The following is a 16,775-nucleotide window of genomic DNA, read 5'->3' on the forward strand; positions in this document are numbered from 1 at the left end:
CAGCCCCAACTCAATGAACTGAGCAACGTGGTCCATCTCAGAAAGGTCCTCCAAAATCACTGACAAAGACACTTGAAAGTATTCATCTTGATGAGGTTAGAAAGACAGGAACAAGAAGCTCAACCAGACAATGGAGGTGATGTAGACGATTCTGATTCTCACCTGTTGATATGGATGTCTCTAATGATTGTGAACTAAATTTGTCTACAGATTTTGAACTAGCTTCCTTCAACTAAGTCGCTTCTCATGATGAATGGAAAGAAGCGATGCAGAAAGAATATGATGCCTTGATAAAAAACAGAACCTGGATGCTCGTTTATCCTCCATTGGGAACAAAATTGATACGTTGCAAGTGGATCTACAAGAACAAGTATAACGCTGATGGCACACTTGACAAACACAAAGACGAGATTGTGGCAAAAGGTTTTGCACAAAAAGAAGGGGTCGACTATGAGGAGACTTTTTCTCCCACAACAAAATGGGCTACTATCCAAAGACTCTTTGCCTTGGCAACACAAAACGATTGGAAAATCCATCAAATAGATGTAAAAACTACTTTCTTAAATGGAGATCTCAAAGAAAATGTTTTTATGTCCCAACCAAAACGATTCGTTGTGAAGGATCAAGGACATAAAATATGCAAGCTTATAAAATCCTTGTATGGCTTCAAGCAAACACCACGAACCTGATACGATAAATTAACTAAACATCTTCTAAAACTCAACTTCAAACATTATGATCTTGATGACGCAACTTTGTTTGTCAATAAAGTTGACAAAACAATTGTATATCTTGTGGTGTATGTAGATGAATCTTTTGATGACAGGGAACAATGAGACTATATTGCACCCACAAAAAAGGAATTGAAAAAAAGTTTTGGAATGACACACTTGGGGTATGTTCACTACTATCTTGGTATTGAAAAAACTCAACATCCAAAGTTTATATTCCTCTCTAAAAAAAAATCATTGGAAATCTGTTGAAAAAGTTTGTGGCATGGATGAGTGCAATTCTTTAACTAGTCCAATGGAACAGAACTAAGTTCATATCCACTGAAAGAAAACAATTTGAGGATGCAACAAAGTATAAACAACTTTCAAGACGTCTCAATTACCTGACTACTACCAAACCAGACATTTCATTTGTTGTTACATTGGTTTGCTGCGAAAATATTTTTAAAGTACTTTAAGGGAACTCAAGACTTTGAACTTAAGTATATACCAGTGGGTGGTTTCAACTTGATTGGATACTATGATCTAAACTTCGATTGAGATAAAAAAACTGGGGTACCTACATCAAGTAATGCTATGAGTCTTGGATCAAGAGTCGTCTCCCGGAGGTCACGCAAACAATCAGTTCTAGCAGATTCCACAACAAAAGCAGAATATGTGGCAACAATTGAAGCAACAAAGGTAATTATGTGGCTCAACAAAATTCTAGAAGATCTATAGGAAAAACAAGTGCATTCAACTCCTCTCATGATTGTCAACACTTCTGCGATAAAGTTGGCCAAAAACCCAAAGTTCCATGATTAAACAAAGCATATCAATACAAAATAACCTCTGATCCGACATCATGTTGAGGGCAAAATAATTCACTTACGCCATTGTTCCACAAATGAGCAGATTGCAAACATCTTCACCAAAACGCTTGGAAAATAAAAGTTTGAAAAATTCAGAACAATGTTTTGACTCACCAATATCCCTTCAAATTAAGAAGAAAAATGTTGACACCTAATCTTTGGGATTAGATAAATCCATATAAAATAGTATAAATAAAAAATAAGGAAAATTGGAATATGAAAAGGCATGGGGAGATGAACTCTGTCAGGCCAGAGTAACTCCAAAATGGGCAGAAGAAAACTGACTGATTATTTCATTAGACAACTATTGTTTATATACATAAAATGGACGGATCAGTTCATCTTCTTGATGACTGTTCACATTCCAGTGTACCCAACCGTTGAAGATTAGGTGTGAACATTCCCCCCCTTAATCTGAAGGGATGTTGGTGAGTCCAAGCATCGTTCTGAATCTTTCAAGCTTTTCTCTTCCAAGCGCTTTGGTGAAGATGTCTGCAATTTGCTCATTTGTGGAACAATGACGGAGATGGATTGTTTTGGCCTCAACATGATGTCGGATCAGATGATATTTAGTATTGATGTGCTTAGTACGATCATGGAACTTTGGGTTCTTGGCCAACTTTATTGCAGAGGTGTTATCAATCATGAGTGGAGTTGATTGTACTTGTTTTACCTGCAAATCTTCAAGAATTTTCCTGAGCCACACAATTTCTTTCGTTGCTTCAGCTGCTGCCACGTATTCTGCTTCTGTTGTGGAATCTGCTGGAACTGATTGTTTGCGTGATCTCCAGGAGACAGCTCCTGATCCAAGACTCATAGCATACCCTGAAGTAGATACCCCAGTTTCTTTGTCTCCATCGAAGTTTGAATCAGAGTATCCAATCAAGCTGAAGTCGTCCACCTGTGTATACTTGATTCCAAGGTCTTGAGTTCCCTTCAAGTACCTTAGAACTCTTTTTGCAGCAGACCAATGTCCCTCACAAGGCTTTTGCATAAACCTGGAGAGGATTCCAACAGCAAATGAAATGTCTGGTCTGGTAGTAGTGAGGTAGATGAGACTTCCTACAAGCTGTCTATACTTTGTTGCATCCTCAAATTCCTTTCCTTCAATAGATGTGAGCTTCAAGTTTTATTCCATTGGAGTAGAAAGAAGATTGCACTCTGTCATGCCAAATCTGTTTAACAAATCTCCAATGTATTTCTTTTGAGAAAGAAATATGGATTTTGGATGTTAGGTTACTTCAATGCCAAGATAGTAATGAACATAGCCCAAATCAGTCATTTCAAAACTTTTTCCTAATTCTTTCTTTATGGATGCAATATAGCTTTCATTGTTCCCTGTCATTAAAAGATCATCTACATATACCACAAGATATACAACTGTTTTGCCAACTTTCTTGACAAATAAAGTTGCATCATCAAGATCAAAATGTTTGAAGTTGAGTTTCAGAAGATGCTCAGTTAGTTTTTCATACCAGGCTCGTGGTGCTTGTTTGAGGCCATACAAGGGCTTCACAAGTTTGCATACTTTATGTTCATGTCCTTTCACAGCAAATCCTTCAGGCTGGGACATAAAAACATTTTCTTTTAGATCTCCATTCAAGAATGCAGTTTTTACATCCATTTGATGGACTTTCCAACCGTTCTGAGCAGCTAGTGCAAAGAGTGTTCGGATGGTGGCCCATTTTGCTGTGGGGGCAAAAGTTTCCTCATAATCAACCCCTTCCTTCTGTGCAAAACCTTTTTCCACAAGCCTAGCTTTGTGCTTGTCAAGTGAGCCATCAGCTTTGTACTTGTTCTTGCAGACCCACTTGCAGCGAATTGGTTTGGTTCCGAATGGAGGATCAACCAGCTTCCAAGTGCCATTCTTTATGAGGGCATCATACTCCTTCTGCATCGCTTCTTTCCATTCATCATGAGAAGCAGCTTCTTTGAAGGAAGTTGGTTCAAAATCTGTAGACAAGTTCAATTCACAATCATAAGTAACATCCATATCAACAGGTGAATTAGAGTTATCTACATCACCTCCATCTTGTCGGTTTGTATTTCTGGTTCCTATTTTTCCAATTTCATCAGGATGAACACTTTCAAGTGTCTTTGTCAGCCACTTTGAGGGACCTTTCTGAGATGGTCCAGGCTGCTCTGTTGATTGAGTTGGGACTGAATCAAGATTGAGTCTCCCAATTCTATCAATTACATCACTTAAAGGATCATCCGGTGTTGGAGTTTCATGCAAGGGAGATTGTTCTTCAGAAGAAGATTCCACATGTTGATCTAGTATAGGAATCCCCCCTTTAAGATGTGGAATCTGATTATCAAACTCTTGAAATGATTTCGTTTTTGTGAATCTATCCAAGCGATCAAGTTGCCGCTCAACAACACTGTCAGATTTGGATGATTCAAGAAAAATGACATCTCTAGATACAACAAACTTTTTATTTACTTCATCATAGAGACGGTATGCTTTAGAAGTGTTTGAATACCCCAGGAAGATACATTTACGACTTCTAGCACCAAGTTTGTTTCTATGTACCTTTGGTATTAAAGCATAACAGGGGGAACCAAAAATCCTGAGATGTTTTACCGAATGAACATGTCCATACCACAATTCATAAGGAGTCTTGTTTCTTATAGCACTAGATGGACATCTATTCTTTATATATGCAGCACATAAAACAGCATCAGCCCAAAACATTATCTTTACATTTTTGAAGAAAAGCATGGATCGTACCATATTCAAGATTGTTTTATTCATTCTTTCTGCTACACCATTCTGTTGGGGATTATAAGGTACAGTTGTTTGATGTTTGATCCCATGTTGGCGAAGATAGTTTTCAAATTCATTTGATATATATTCTTTTCCATTATCAGTGCGAATAGACCCAATATGAGATTGTGCATCATTTTCAATCCACTTATGAAAATTCTTGAATGTTTGAAAAGCATCAGATTTGTTCTTCAATAAATAAACCCAACACATTCTGGTGTAATCATCAATAAATGTCATGATATATTTATTTCCATTTGCAGAAGGAACAGGCATTGGACCACATAAATCTGAATGAATGAGTTCAAGCTTCCTATGTGCTCTTGAATGTGAATCATGAAAAGACTGTTTTAGAATGCAAGCATCACATTGCTTATGTTTTCTAGGAATGGTAGGCAAACCAACAACACCATTTTTCTTCAACAAGCGGAGACTATCATAGTTTAAATGTCCAAATCTAGCATGCCATAATAAACTTGACGGAAGTGTACCTTCTTCATGATGAGAAATATATGAGAAATGTTGTGCATGAGCAGAGGTTCCTTGCAGTTTAAGAAGTCTTTCTTCTTCTATTCCCCTCATGACAAGTGAGTGGTCAGATGTCTTTCTTACCTCAAGCTTTCCATCAAACATATGAATGGAGTGACCTTGCTGGCGGATGTGGACCAAGGACAGCAAGTTTCTCTTGAGCTGTGGGAGATATAGAACATGATCCAGAAGAAAGTCTGGAAGACCAGGCAGTTTAAGCCTGATTGTGCCAAGCCCTGATGGCTTGATTTTTGACTGATCTGCAAAGTATACTGCTCCATCAACATTTTCAGTGAAATCTTCAAAAAAATCTTTCCTATGAGTCATATGACAAGTTGCTCCTGAATCAAGCAACCAATCATTTTTCGAAGAAGCAAGTGAAGCATTAAACAAATCTTCATTTACTCCAATGTTACATTGTGCCTCAATATAGTGAGCGGATTCAGGTGCTTTACCTTTGTCTGTATCATCAGTTTTACCTTTCTGCTGATTTCTTCTCTGCTCAATTTTGTCCCATGGTAGCTTGCATGTAGAAGCATCATGTGATCCATTTCGTTTGCAGCGAATGCAATGCAGATCTGCCTTTTCTCCTTGAGAATGTCTGCCCCCCCTGCCTCTGAAGTATCTTCCTCTTCCTCTTCGTCCACCTCTTCCTCTTGTAGAATCTTGAGTAGGATGCTTTTCTTTATGAGCAAGGCAAACAGTCTCTTCAGAAGATTCAGGGACTGTCTTCTTTCCAAAGGCTTTTTCTCTTTCAGCAAACTTTTTCACAAGAGAGTCAAAGGTTATATCTTTAAGATTTCCATTTGCTTGTAATGACTCAAGATAATTGGAGTAAGTAGGATAGAGTGCTTTGAGAAAGGCAATAAGAGAGATATCCAGCTCAACCTTAGTGGATTTAATATCATGCATTATAGACTTTATTTCAGATGCAAGAGCAAGAGGATCATTATTTTTCAGTTCAAGAGTGAAGAGTTTAATCATGAGCTGAACAACTTCAAGTGCAGAATGTGAATCATAGAGTTCTTTCAGCTTTTGTAAAGCTTCAAAGGCAGTGGAATAGGATGAAATATGACAACTTACTTCTTCATTTACAAATGTTGCGATCAATGCATAGGCTTTGCTGTTCTTGTTTTCCCAAATGACAAGTTCTTTATCTAATGTAGGCTGCATCGGGTCTTTGTATTCTTCTCCGACACACACTCCTTTTCACAACTCATTGTAGATGAGGGTGTGTTTCACCCTCCGAGACCATTCAGAATAGTTCTCCTTGCCAGTGAGAACTATTCCTACCATAGAGATGATTGAATGCATTCTGTAAAAAATTACTTCTGCTAAAAAAATCCTTACGCTACAGCCTTCAAATCCCTCTAATATTTTGCTAAAAGCATCAGCATTTCATTGTACATATCACTGCAATACTACTATGTTTTGAAAAATGCGCAAGGGATCACTTCAATATATCACTTTAATGCTTTAACTTTTCAAAGCAGCATTACCATTCAAATGATCAAAAATTGTGCAATATTATAGGCATTCAAATCAAAATCCAAGACCTACGCGGGCAGAAGCAAATTCGGAGATCTGCTCTTCTTATCGTAGATGCCAAACAACTCTTGGCGTTCTCTGGACAAACGATTCTGCTCTGCGCTAAATCATTACAGTCCCCAGCTCTCTTGAAAGTCGTTCCATCACGTACAGGGATCTATTCGAAAGGTGAACCACCAACATCACATTTCGATCTTAATTCTACGTTGTGCATTTGTCGGTGGCAGCACTATCGAGTTGTTGGATTTGTTTGATGTAACCGGTTTGCTCTCCCACAGCTTATACAGTCCTCTTCTGCAATGCGAATCCTTCTCCGACCTCTTCTGCCATTTCTGCAGCAAATCGTCGGTGGCTGAATAGATGGTTGTTCCTCTTTCAGGAACGTTCCAATACCAATTACGAACTTGAGATTCCACAGTTCAATGGGAATTATGGAGTCAATTCAAATGAGGTGTACGAGGAAGTGGAGCTCTACTTAGCCAGCCTCGACGCCATTAAGGGAGCCCGTAGACTAACTGTATTTCGCCGAGAGGAATCACGGAGTGTGAACTTTGGTCCGGCTCACGATGAGGTCATACAGGAATGCTTCAAAGGAGCCACAATGTCGTGGTCTCACCACGTTCAAATTGTTGGTACCGACAATCAGGTCGATAGGGAGTGGTTTTCCCTGGAAACAACGAGGTCAAACAAGCGCTTGTGGAGCAAGGAAGTATTAACCAGAGAGGGTTTTCGAGGCAGCACGAGGAACTCGAAATTGCCTTCAGGAATCAGCTGTAAGTTTTAACGATTCAAGATTGCTGCGGGTAATATCGTAAATTGTTAAAATTCCTGATGGATTTTTGTAAAGGTTATGAATGTCAAAAGATAACTGTGCGCAATGGCAGCAAGGTATACGGTGTGGAGAGGCAGCAAAACGGATGCGCAGAGAATCAATGAGGCGCAGACAATCAATGATGCGCAGAGAATCAATGAGGCGCAGACAATCAATGATGCGCAGAGAATTAATAACACTCTGGACGGATGCAGCGCTTAGAACAGAGCAGCGCTCAGGACAGAGGAGCGCTCAGAACAGAGATGGGAGTTACAAGGAATCTGGGACCTGCGCTCTGATACCATGTCAGGCCAGGGTAACTCCAAAATGGGCAGAAGAAAACTGACTGATTATTTCATTAGACAACTATTGTTTATATACATAAAATGGACGGATCAATTCATCTTCTTGATGACTGTTCACGTTCCAGTTTACCCAACCGTTGAAGATTAAGTGTGAACAAACCCTAAGAGTCTCTTTCTCCATGCATATATCTATGTATATATCTATAATCAACCTTAATGTAAAAAACACAATTTGTTTTGAGGAGTTACCTCACAAGACAATATTTTAAAAATTTTAATTTTAAAATATTAATAATAAAAATAAAAATTAATAGACAAGTCTAACCATGGCATAATTTCACTTTAAAATAATGGAAGTTGTACCAAGATTTTGATAAAATCTAGCTGAAATTTTTGGAACGCTGAGGTAGGCTGTCAAGTTTCAAGAATTTGGGTGCCATAGATGTTTCTAATGGTGCTAAAGTCGTTTCCACCATCAAAAAAGGCATTTGGGTGCCATAGATGTTTCTAATGGTGCTAAATTCATTTCCACCATCAAAAAAGTGATTCGAACACTCAAGTAATCAAATTTTGAAAATTTTCTAACTAGATTATGGAAAAAAATTTACCATCCAAACAAAATTATGCCATATATATTAATTGTTTTTCCCCTTAACATGGCCGCTCCGATACGGCCAGCGTCATAAGAAGATTCAATTCTCAATCCGTTTAACTCAATCGATCTACTGGATAGTATCATTGCAAGGGTTTCTGCACAAACAGAATCTCCCCACTCTTCTGACGTTATCTCAGGCGGTAATTCGTAGAGCCATAGATCTTGGCCATAAAGGGCCCCTTCATCATTATCCATTTATGGCGGGAGAACAAAGACCCGGATACGGGTCCACTGATCAGGATCCATTCCCCTTTCTCTCTCTCAGCCTAACTGGATCCACTCCCCGCGCTTTTCTCTCTGAACCAACTTGTTTTTCCCCTTAACATGTGAACACGGATATACACCCTCCTACACGAAGAATGTTGCAATAATATTGATTTTAAGTCGATGATCCGGGTAGATTGATGGTTCTTAATACAGATCTATAAAGAGTTCTTGTCCCTGCATAAGCACCTGCTAAAAAGAGAAGTAATATTGATTTTAAATCACATTCTCATGTGATGTGAAAGCTTTTCACAAATATATATCCTCCAACACAAAGAATGGAGGGGAACTTTTGATTTTAAATAACATTTCCACCGGATCAAAAAGCCTTCAGGAATTGAATGCCTTGAATGTAATATTTATCATGATATTTGTGAAAAAAATAATGAAAAATAATTTTTAAAAGAAAGAGTTATTATAATTATACATTTTATGTGGTCATTTATATGGATTTAGTTTTAGGGTTACTAATGATGATCAAAACATGTTTTGATCTTTCATTTGAATATTAACGCCTTTTACAAAATTCTTGCAAATAATTTATTATTTTAATTATTTTCTAACCAATACAAAGATTACTTCTTATATAGAAAATATAAATTTTACTTCTTATATAGAAAATATAAAATTTATTTTCCAACTAAAATTAGATCTCATATAAAAACATAAATTCATTATATTTTAAGAAACATTCCAATATAAAACAAATATATAAAAAAAATTATAAATTCATTATATTTTAAGAAACATTCCCAGATAAAACAAATATATAAAAATTGGAAATTTTTAAAGATAAGCATGATTGTTGCCGATTAAAAAATGTTAAAAGTGGAATTACATTAAAGATTATGTATAATATGTTATCAATTAAAAAATAAATTAAAAATAAAACACTTTGACTCTAGTAATTTTATGGTCAAGTTAGACCTATAAAAAACAAATTAAAAATAAAACACTTTGACTCTAGTAATTTTATGGTCAAGTTAGACCTATAGACCCTGACTTGTAGGTTCCATGGAGTAAGTCCTAAACAACATGGAAAGATAAGTCTTAGAAAGTTGACAAATAGTTAGTTCACCATTACAAGGATCCAGTAAAGGAGTAATTAGTATAAACATACAAATAATAGAGGCTACTTACAGGTAAAGAACAATCTAATGGTCTCCCAATATAAGTTAATTGGAGCAAAAATTAATCCATATAATATAAGCAGAAAGATGGAAATACATTTCATATACCGCAAAAAGAGTAAGAAGCACCGAATTATCCAAATGACTCTCAATTACATAAACTTCTTGTAAAATGCCATGGTAAATTGGTATCTGAATATAAGCGAATTACTGTAAAAATAGGTAGTGAAAAAAGAATTCCTTCCTAAAAAAGTAACCGTCAGGGTTACAACCCAAGAAAAAATCACCAGTAAATAATAACAAATGAATCACATCAAGAATACCGCAGTAATAAACATTGAGCGTACTGTGTAGAATTTATATGAATTTACAGAGAGAGGTAGAAACCCTCAAACTTTCAGGGGGTTTCGAAAACATTAATTTTTTTAACTCAAAATTAACAGTAATGCCAAATGGAGAAAAAAACTCGTGCCGGTACCCTGGCGATTTAATAACAATCTTTCTTACATTGATATGAAAAAGGGGCAGTGACCGCGCAGTTTCTTGGTGTATAATACAAGAAAATTGGCTTATGGCCGACGCAAGGCCTAACTAATTTATATATGCACATAAAAATTTAAGCTAAATAATAAAACTTATAATTTCTGAAAGTAATTTATCAGTTTAAAAAATCAGATCTTTAAAACATTACATCACTAAGTTTCTTTAAACACACAAAATTGAACTGTTTAAAACTATTTTACAATGAGTCTAAATTAATATTAGAGACTATATTAAATGTCCCACTTAGATGAAGACACAAAAACCTGACCAGTGTATAAAGCACAAAATCTCACAAATAAGTAGTTACAAAGTACCATTCAAAATGATTATATAACGTGTTTCAGGAGTCCGTTTCCATATATACTCTAACGGTTGTTTTGAATCTTACTGTGCTAAGAGAAGGAAAAACGTTTCAGGAGAAACAGTCCTCTGACGACCACCACCACGATCCCTAGTCGTCCATGTCCTCTTCCTCCTCCGACGATGATTTGGATCCTGAGTTGTCCGAAGACGAGGAATAGAGCTTCACAAGTTCACAATCTTTAATATCTTCCACCACAATCTTGAGTTTTGTCCATTTTGTCCACGAATTAGCAGTGTTGCAGGAGAGATAGGCAATGGTCATATTGGCCACACCACCTCCACTCTTCTTCACGCAAGCAAAATGACTCCCATCCCACTCTAATGCCACACCCTCGTACTTCCACCTGCATCTGTAAAAACTGCAACTTACAGTCTTACTATTACATGCTTTCATACACTGGGGGCAGACAAAACGGGATGGCATTTCCTTTCTCACATCAAAAGTACCGAACCCTAATCCACCACCTTCCACTTGCAGGGTCACACAACTCCCAAATACTGAACAGTCCATGTTGTCACAGACACCGCATATATTCATTCCCTGCCTCAGTTGCCAGTATCCCCTCCTCACCTCCATTGTTGGAGGTGAATTTGCTGCTATGTATTTATCGCCGGTCATGTTTAAGAAACTCAAGGTATCTCGCTCCACAAATCCTCCTGCACCAATAATAGGTCAGATAAAATCTCTGAAAAACCTACCCACGACAACAACAAAAACTGCATGGAAATTGAGATTATCTTTTACCTGTCTCGTTCACCCATTTTTTCTCGTAGAAGGTATTTGGCAACGTTTTAGTTGCTGCTTGCGACATGTTCACAGTTCCAATCCCAGTGTAAACAAAAAGCCTTCGATCCCCAACAAGTCGTACCCATGAATTGAATTAATAGGAACGGCAAATCGGAGGGCATTCATTAGTGATGTCAAATATTTGACGGAGTGGCGTATGCGTCATCCATCAATTCGTCGTACCTTTCCCAGCGATCACTTCATGAATAGCATTTACAACTTGAGAGGACAATTGGGCATTTTGGCAAAAGTTATTGGCTAACCTGAAATCAAATCCGAGGTCATTCATTCCTGCGGCAACCCTTATCCCGATTGCAGATATGCTTTCGTGGCTACTCGGGCCCACCTCTCCTTCTCCGTTTACCTAAGCGGAGTTTGGTTCATCACTGATTGTCCCAGGCATTTTGCCGCCGGAAATGTCTCCTACTTTGTACTTTCCATTGTGTTGAGTGTGTTACGTGTTATATCAATCTATTGTACTGGCCAGCCTAATGCGGAGATCGAGGTAGGGAATGGAATGGAATGTGGTTTTACCAAGACCGTCATTAGCCATAGTAACCCATTTTGTATTATACTCATTTAATTGAATTATTTTCCGGCCATCATTGATATTAAAAAAATATTTCTAAAAATTAGTTTTAATAAAATAATAATTAAATATGTAATTTTTAAAAATAAAATTTGAGTGACGCATTTAATTAGTAATACATATGAAAGCAAATAATTTTATATATTAAATGTTTAATTATTAGGTTAAGTATAAAACAAAATTATATAGTTAGTGTTCTTTGTTATTTAGTTTAAATAAAATATTTAATATTGTGATAGTTGTAAAAAGTACTCCCAATAATAATAAAATTGTAAAATAAGTTATATGAATATTTGTTTAACTTTTTTTATTGATTTTTTTAAATGTAATTAAGCATTTTATCGTAGGTAAGAGTTATATATATATATATATATAATTGACATTGAACAGAATGGCAATAACTTAGTAGGCATAATGTGGCATTGTGTTTGACTAGAATTAAATGGCATCTTAGTTGACTATGGTTAAGATGCAAAGGTTTTGTCTTTATTTGTAAATTCCGATGGTAGTATTATATGGGCTAATGGTTGCAATGTCACACTCATTGTTGTCAGACTAATTGTTCTTAAACAATTCACTAATATTTGTTGATCTTGCTTGATAAAATCTAACGAAATCTACCTACCTTTGATACAAATTGATTTACCATTTATTATCTTCCTTTGAATCGACAAATGGTACACTTAAGTCTAAATTAATTTTTTTTAGCAAGTTCAGCAACAATGAAGCTACATCATGGTCATGTACAAGAATAACAATTGAATAGGGTGGGGAATTTACTAGTGACTTTAACATCTAGGAGTGACGTAATAGTGCACCTAATTACTGTCTATCCAAAACCCCTTGGACAACTAAATTAAAAATAATTAAAATATGGAGTTGTTTTACATTTCATTTATTAATTTTAATTGGGATTTATTTACTTCAATAATATATTTATGAAATGAAAAATTGTTTTATTATTTTACTTTAATTTAATATATTGATTAATTAAATGGTTTTATTATACCTTAATTGTAATAGTACTTTATTTAATTTTATTCATATGTAAATTTAAAATGTGAAACAATTAAACTTTTGATTAGAGTAAAATAAATTATTTTTAAATAATATTATTTTTTATTTGAGTGAGGAAGTATTTGGATAATATTGAGATATTTTGATTTTGAATTTTCTCTCAATTAATAAGCTCCTAGTTTATGTATTGCAAAGTGCTATCTAAAACAAAAACAAAATTGAAAATTAAAAATTAATTCTATGATATAATCATATATAAACATTTGATTTTGGAAATACCCAAAAAAAATTGTTTGTGTCGTGATTTCAATAACCCTATGACTAAATAAAGCATGTGGTATTCTAATAATATTATAGGTTGTGTGTGTATATATGCATGTGCATGCATGATATAATATATGGGTGAAATGATAATTTTGTCTTTATGAAATTTAATTTCATGTATATTCTATAGTGTAATTCAAACTTTTATATATATATATATATATATAGTTTAATAAAAATAAAACACATATTAATTTTTATTTGTTCTATGATCCATGTCATTATGCATTGGTCACTTTATAATCTTTAACAACTTATTATTCCTTTTCTTCAAGACATTGATTGTGTATTTGTTTGATTTTATTTATGTTTATGGAGCTAATGTGTAACATCTCCCGTAAAAACAAACGTAATATACATAAAAATAAATAAAAATAAAAATAAAAATAAAATAAAATAAAAATAAATAAATAAATAAAATAAAATAATAATAATAATAATTACATACGTTACATTACCTCCCCATCTACGGAATTCACCGAGGCTTGAACTCATGTTTAAGTTAATTCTATAGTATGTCTCGCTCAGACTCCCATGCATGAAAATCTGTGTCGTATTAACATGACTTACATGCTGACAGGGATTAGGACAATAGTCCTCCCTTTGCTATTAACAGCAGCTTCTCCCAAAACTCGACACATAAGCCCTCATCCGTAGTCATTAAACTCCACTGCACTGTCAATTAATGGAAACTGCAGGGAGGACACCTTTCTCGGGATTCTTGAATGAATTCGACGGAGGAGATCCCCTCCATTGCATCGAACGGTTCGCTGCTTTCTAGTTGTTTGTTCAACCTCTCACTTACCAAAGACGAGACTCATTTCGCTCCTTTTTGGTCTTCTGGGTTTGGCTCTGCCTGGGGTTACGCTGTCCGCCATGGTTGCAGACCGAGGATTCTACAGGTGACCCTGATGCTTCCTTATGCGGCAAGACTACTTGATTTATCTATAGGTCAGGGTGGAATAAATTTTCTATTCAACGATCGGTTCTATGCATTTCGTTTTGTTTTTCTTTACGGCTCTACAGACAGGTCCTAATGTGTTTTTTTCTGGTAACAGGTTGGGGTGTCGGGTATCAGTTGCGCCATCAATGGGTGAATGGAGTACCCTCTCCTCCAGGCTAGGCGCTTCACCTCTCCCGAGTAAGTCCACACGTTCAACCCTGAACAAGGTCTACATGGAAGTTTACAGAAGTTGTTGAATCTTCTTATGGCTATATATTTGTATATATGTGTCTTGTCAGGTTGGGCTGCCGTGATTTCTCTAGAAACCAAAAGGGGTTTGTTATTATACTGTTGTCGAAGTCCCTTCCATGACTCCGCCGCTCAACGAAGGGTTTCCTCAGTTTTTCTTAACTCTGTCGAAGCGGCATCAATATGAATCCATTATGCTCACTAGTTACATAATAGTTTAGCAGAGACCTTATAATGACTCTGGATCCGACTCTGTCTCGGCCTGTTGTTAAATATGTTTGACTGTTTGATTTCCTCGCCTGTTAATGCGAGTTGATAATTTATAGGACTTTTATCATGTTATGTGGTGGACCGCTTCTCCATTTTATGTTTGGTATGAACCCTTGTGGCTTTAACGTTAGGATTGAGGCATTCAGCCTTTGTGTGTGGGTTATGGTGACTGCTCGGTATTTCCTATTTCTTTGGTTCCAATACATGTATGTTTTGTCGTCTCTGTATGTGAAATGCAAATATAACCACTTCTTATCCTGTCTGTAGCATTACATAATTTGTTTTATCTGGTAATAAATGTTGGGACTGGTTTCCGCCAAACTCTTATGCATATTTTCAGTTTCAATAACCTACTGGATATATGGTGTTAACTCTCTCGGTCGATGCTTGTCTTTTCTTGTTATATGTTGTTCGTAAACTATATAACCGTGATTCTAAAGCGGTCGCTGTGCTGCTATACAAAATATATATGCATATTATACCCTCAGGGTTTTAGAGTTTTTATTGGGACAGAAAGAGCCGTGCCTTGTATGAATCTAGATACTAGCAACAGCCCAGTCCGCGGCCAACCCATTAAGTTATGCCAGGTTCTTTAATCGCTCTTGTTCTTGTTAATTTCACCGGTAATTGTTGGGTTTACATGATGATCCCGTGAGAAATAACTGGTAACAGTATTGTGAGTTACTGGTTTTATGGCTAAAGTAATTTCCATTCAGGTTCCTCCTTTATTCTGTTATTTGTTTTCTTTTTCTTCTTAATGCGTAGAAGATGTACCCTTCCCCCTTTTTTTGTATATTCCAACCATATAAAGGGCAAGGTTTTTTTATTGCAACTAGGTTAGGGCGGCCGCTTAGCTAGTGCTTAACTGATTGTTCCAAGCCTGATGGCTTAGCCCTTAAAGGCCTTCTGCTGTTATCTAATTGTCATAAGGAGACTAGCCTAACTCGTACAGACCATCTAAATCAGAAAACTACTGGCCAACTCAAAACTATAATTTACCTCACACTCAAACTGTCCTTCTGTACACTGTTTATCATTTCACCTTTTCCTATTTCGCAACCTTTCTACAGTACTAATCCAAATAACTGAAATAGAACTTTCAGTAGTACAGTATCTACAGCACAAGATTGTCATAGCGGTACTTACCTGTATCCGGTATGAACATCACTTATTCTCTCTTTACTCAGAACCTTGTCACCACTGGTTCTCTGCTTGTCTTCCTCCCGTCGGCAAGATTTGTTGACGTAACCAAATCTCCCCCCCAAGCTTGTCTGCCAGGTCACAACCTTCAGCAAACTTTTTCCTGCACTGTCGTGCCAACGCTATCTGGTCCTTACCAGACTTAGCATAACTTTTCCATCATGATCCCGTCTGTCCCCACAGCACGGTTCTCCCCCTTCCTCTTTTCCTTTTCCCACCCCCTTTCCTTGGGTGGTTACGGTTGGGAGGAACAATTAGGTTTTTTTTGGCAACTGTTTTATTATAAAAAGAAAACAACTCCCAAATGGGAAGTTACAATTTTCAAGTATGACTCGATTATAATTCTCCAGTGCAGAGTCAACAATTATCATTAATTCAAAACAGTAAATAGCACATTGTCCAATGTCTTTTAACCTATAACAGTAATAAAATATTTACAACCATCTTTTATCCGGGAATATTACATCTTCCCCCCCTGAGATTGGACATCGTCCCGATGTCTCCCAGCCATGAATAGTTCTGGGTAATTTCTTCTCATAAACTCTTCATCTTCCCAAGTGGCCTCATCAGGCCCAAAGTGCTGCCATTGCACTTTAACTTGGGTAATATCCCACTTCCGCAGTGTTGCCTCTCTCCGATCGAGGATTCTCAGCGGTTCGACTTGGATCTCTCCTTCTGGTTCTACCTGCACATGCAACATCCTACGTCAGTTTCCTGCTAAAAGGAAGACGTTTATACAGATTTATCGGTGATAATCCTCACCTGAACAGCCTGCCAATTAATTACATGGTTAGGGTCATAAACATATTTTCTTAGTACGGAAACATGAAAGACATTATGAATCCGCATGTGGCTTGGTAGGGCGAGCTGGTAGGCTACCGGCCCCACTCTTGCTAGGAT

The 16,775-nt window shown here is 36.6% G+C and overlaps 1 protein-coding gene across 1 annotated transcript; it reads right to left on the minus strand.

Annotated features, from left to right (window-relative positions):
- Positions 1-10,476: 10,476 nt before the first annotated feature.
- LOC149186000 (uncharacterized) lies at positions 10,477-11,356 on the minus strand. The gene is made up of 2 exons (XM_089412536.1): positions 11,242-11,356; positions 10,477-11,153 (listed from the first exon to the last, which is right to left on the minus strand). The coding sequence occupies exons 1-2, from the start codon at positions 11,306-11,308 to the stop codon at positions 10,585-10,587; spliced, it is 636 nt and encodes a 211-aa protein (XP_089268662.1). The 5' UTR covers positions 11,309-11,356; the 3' UTR covers positions 10,477-10,584.
- Positions 11,357-16,775: the final 5,419 nt, after the last annotated feature.

This window comes from Pinus tabuliformis, chromosome 3_1, assembly GCF_031772625.1.
Source record: "Pinus tabuliformis cultivar Carrire ecotype Pingquan chromosome 3_1, CPIR1, whole genome shotgun sequence".
Taxonomy (NCBI): domain Eukaryota; kingdom Viridiplantae; phylum Streptophyta; class Pinopsida; order Pinales; family Pinaceae; genus Pinus; species Pinus tabuliformis.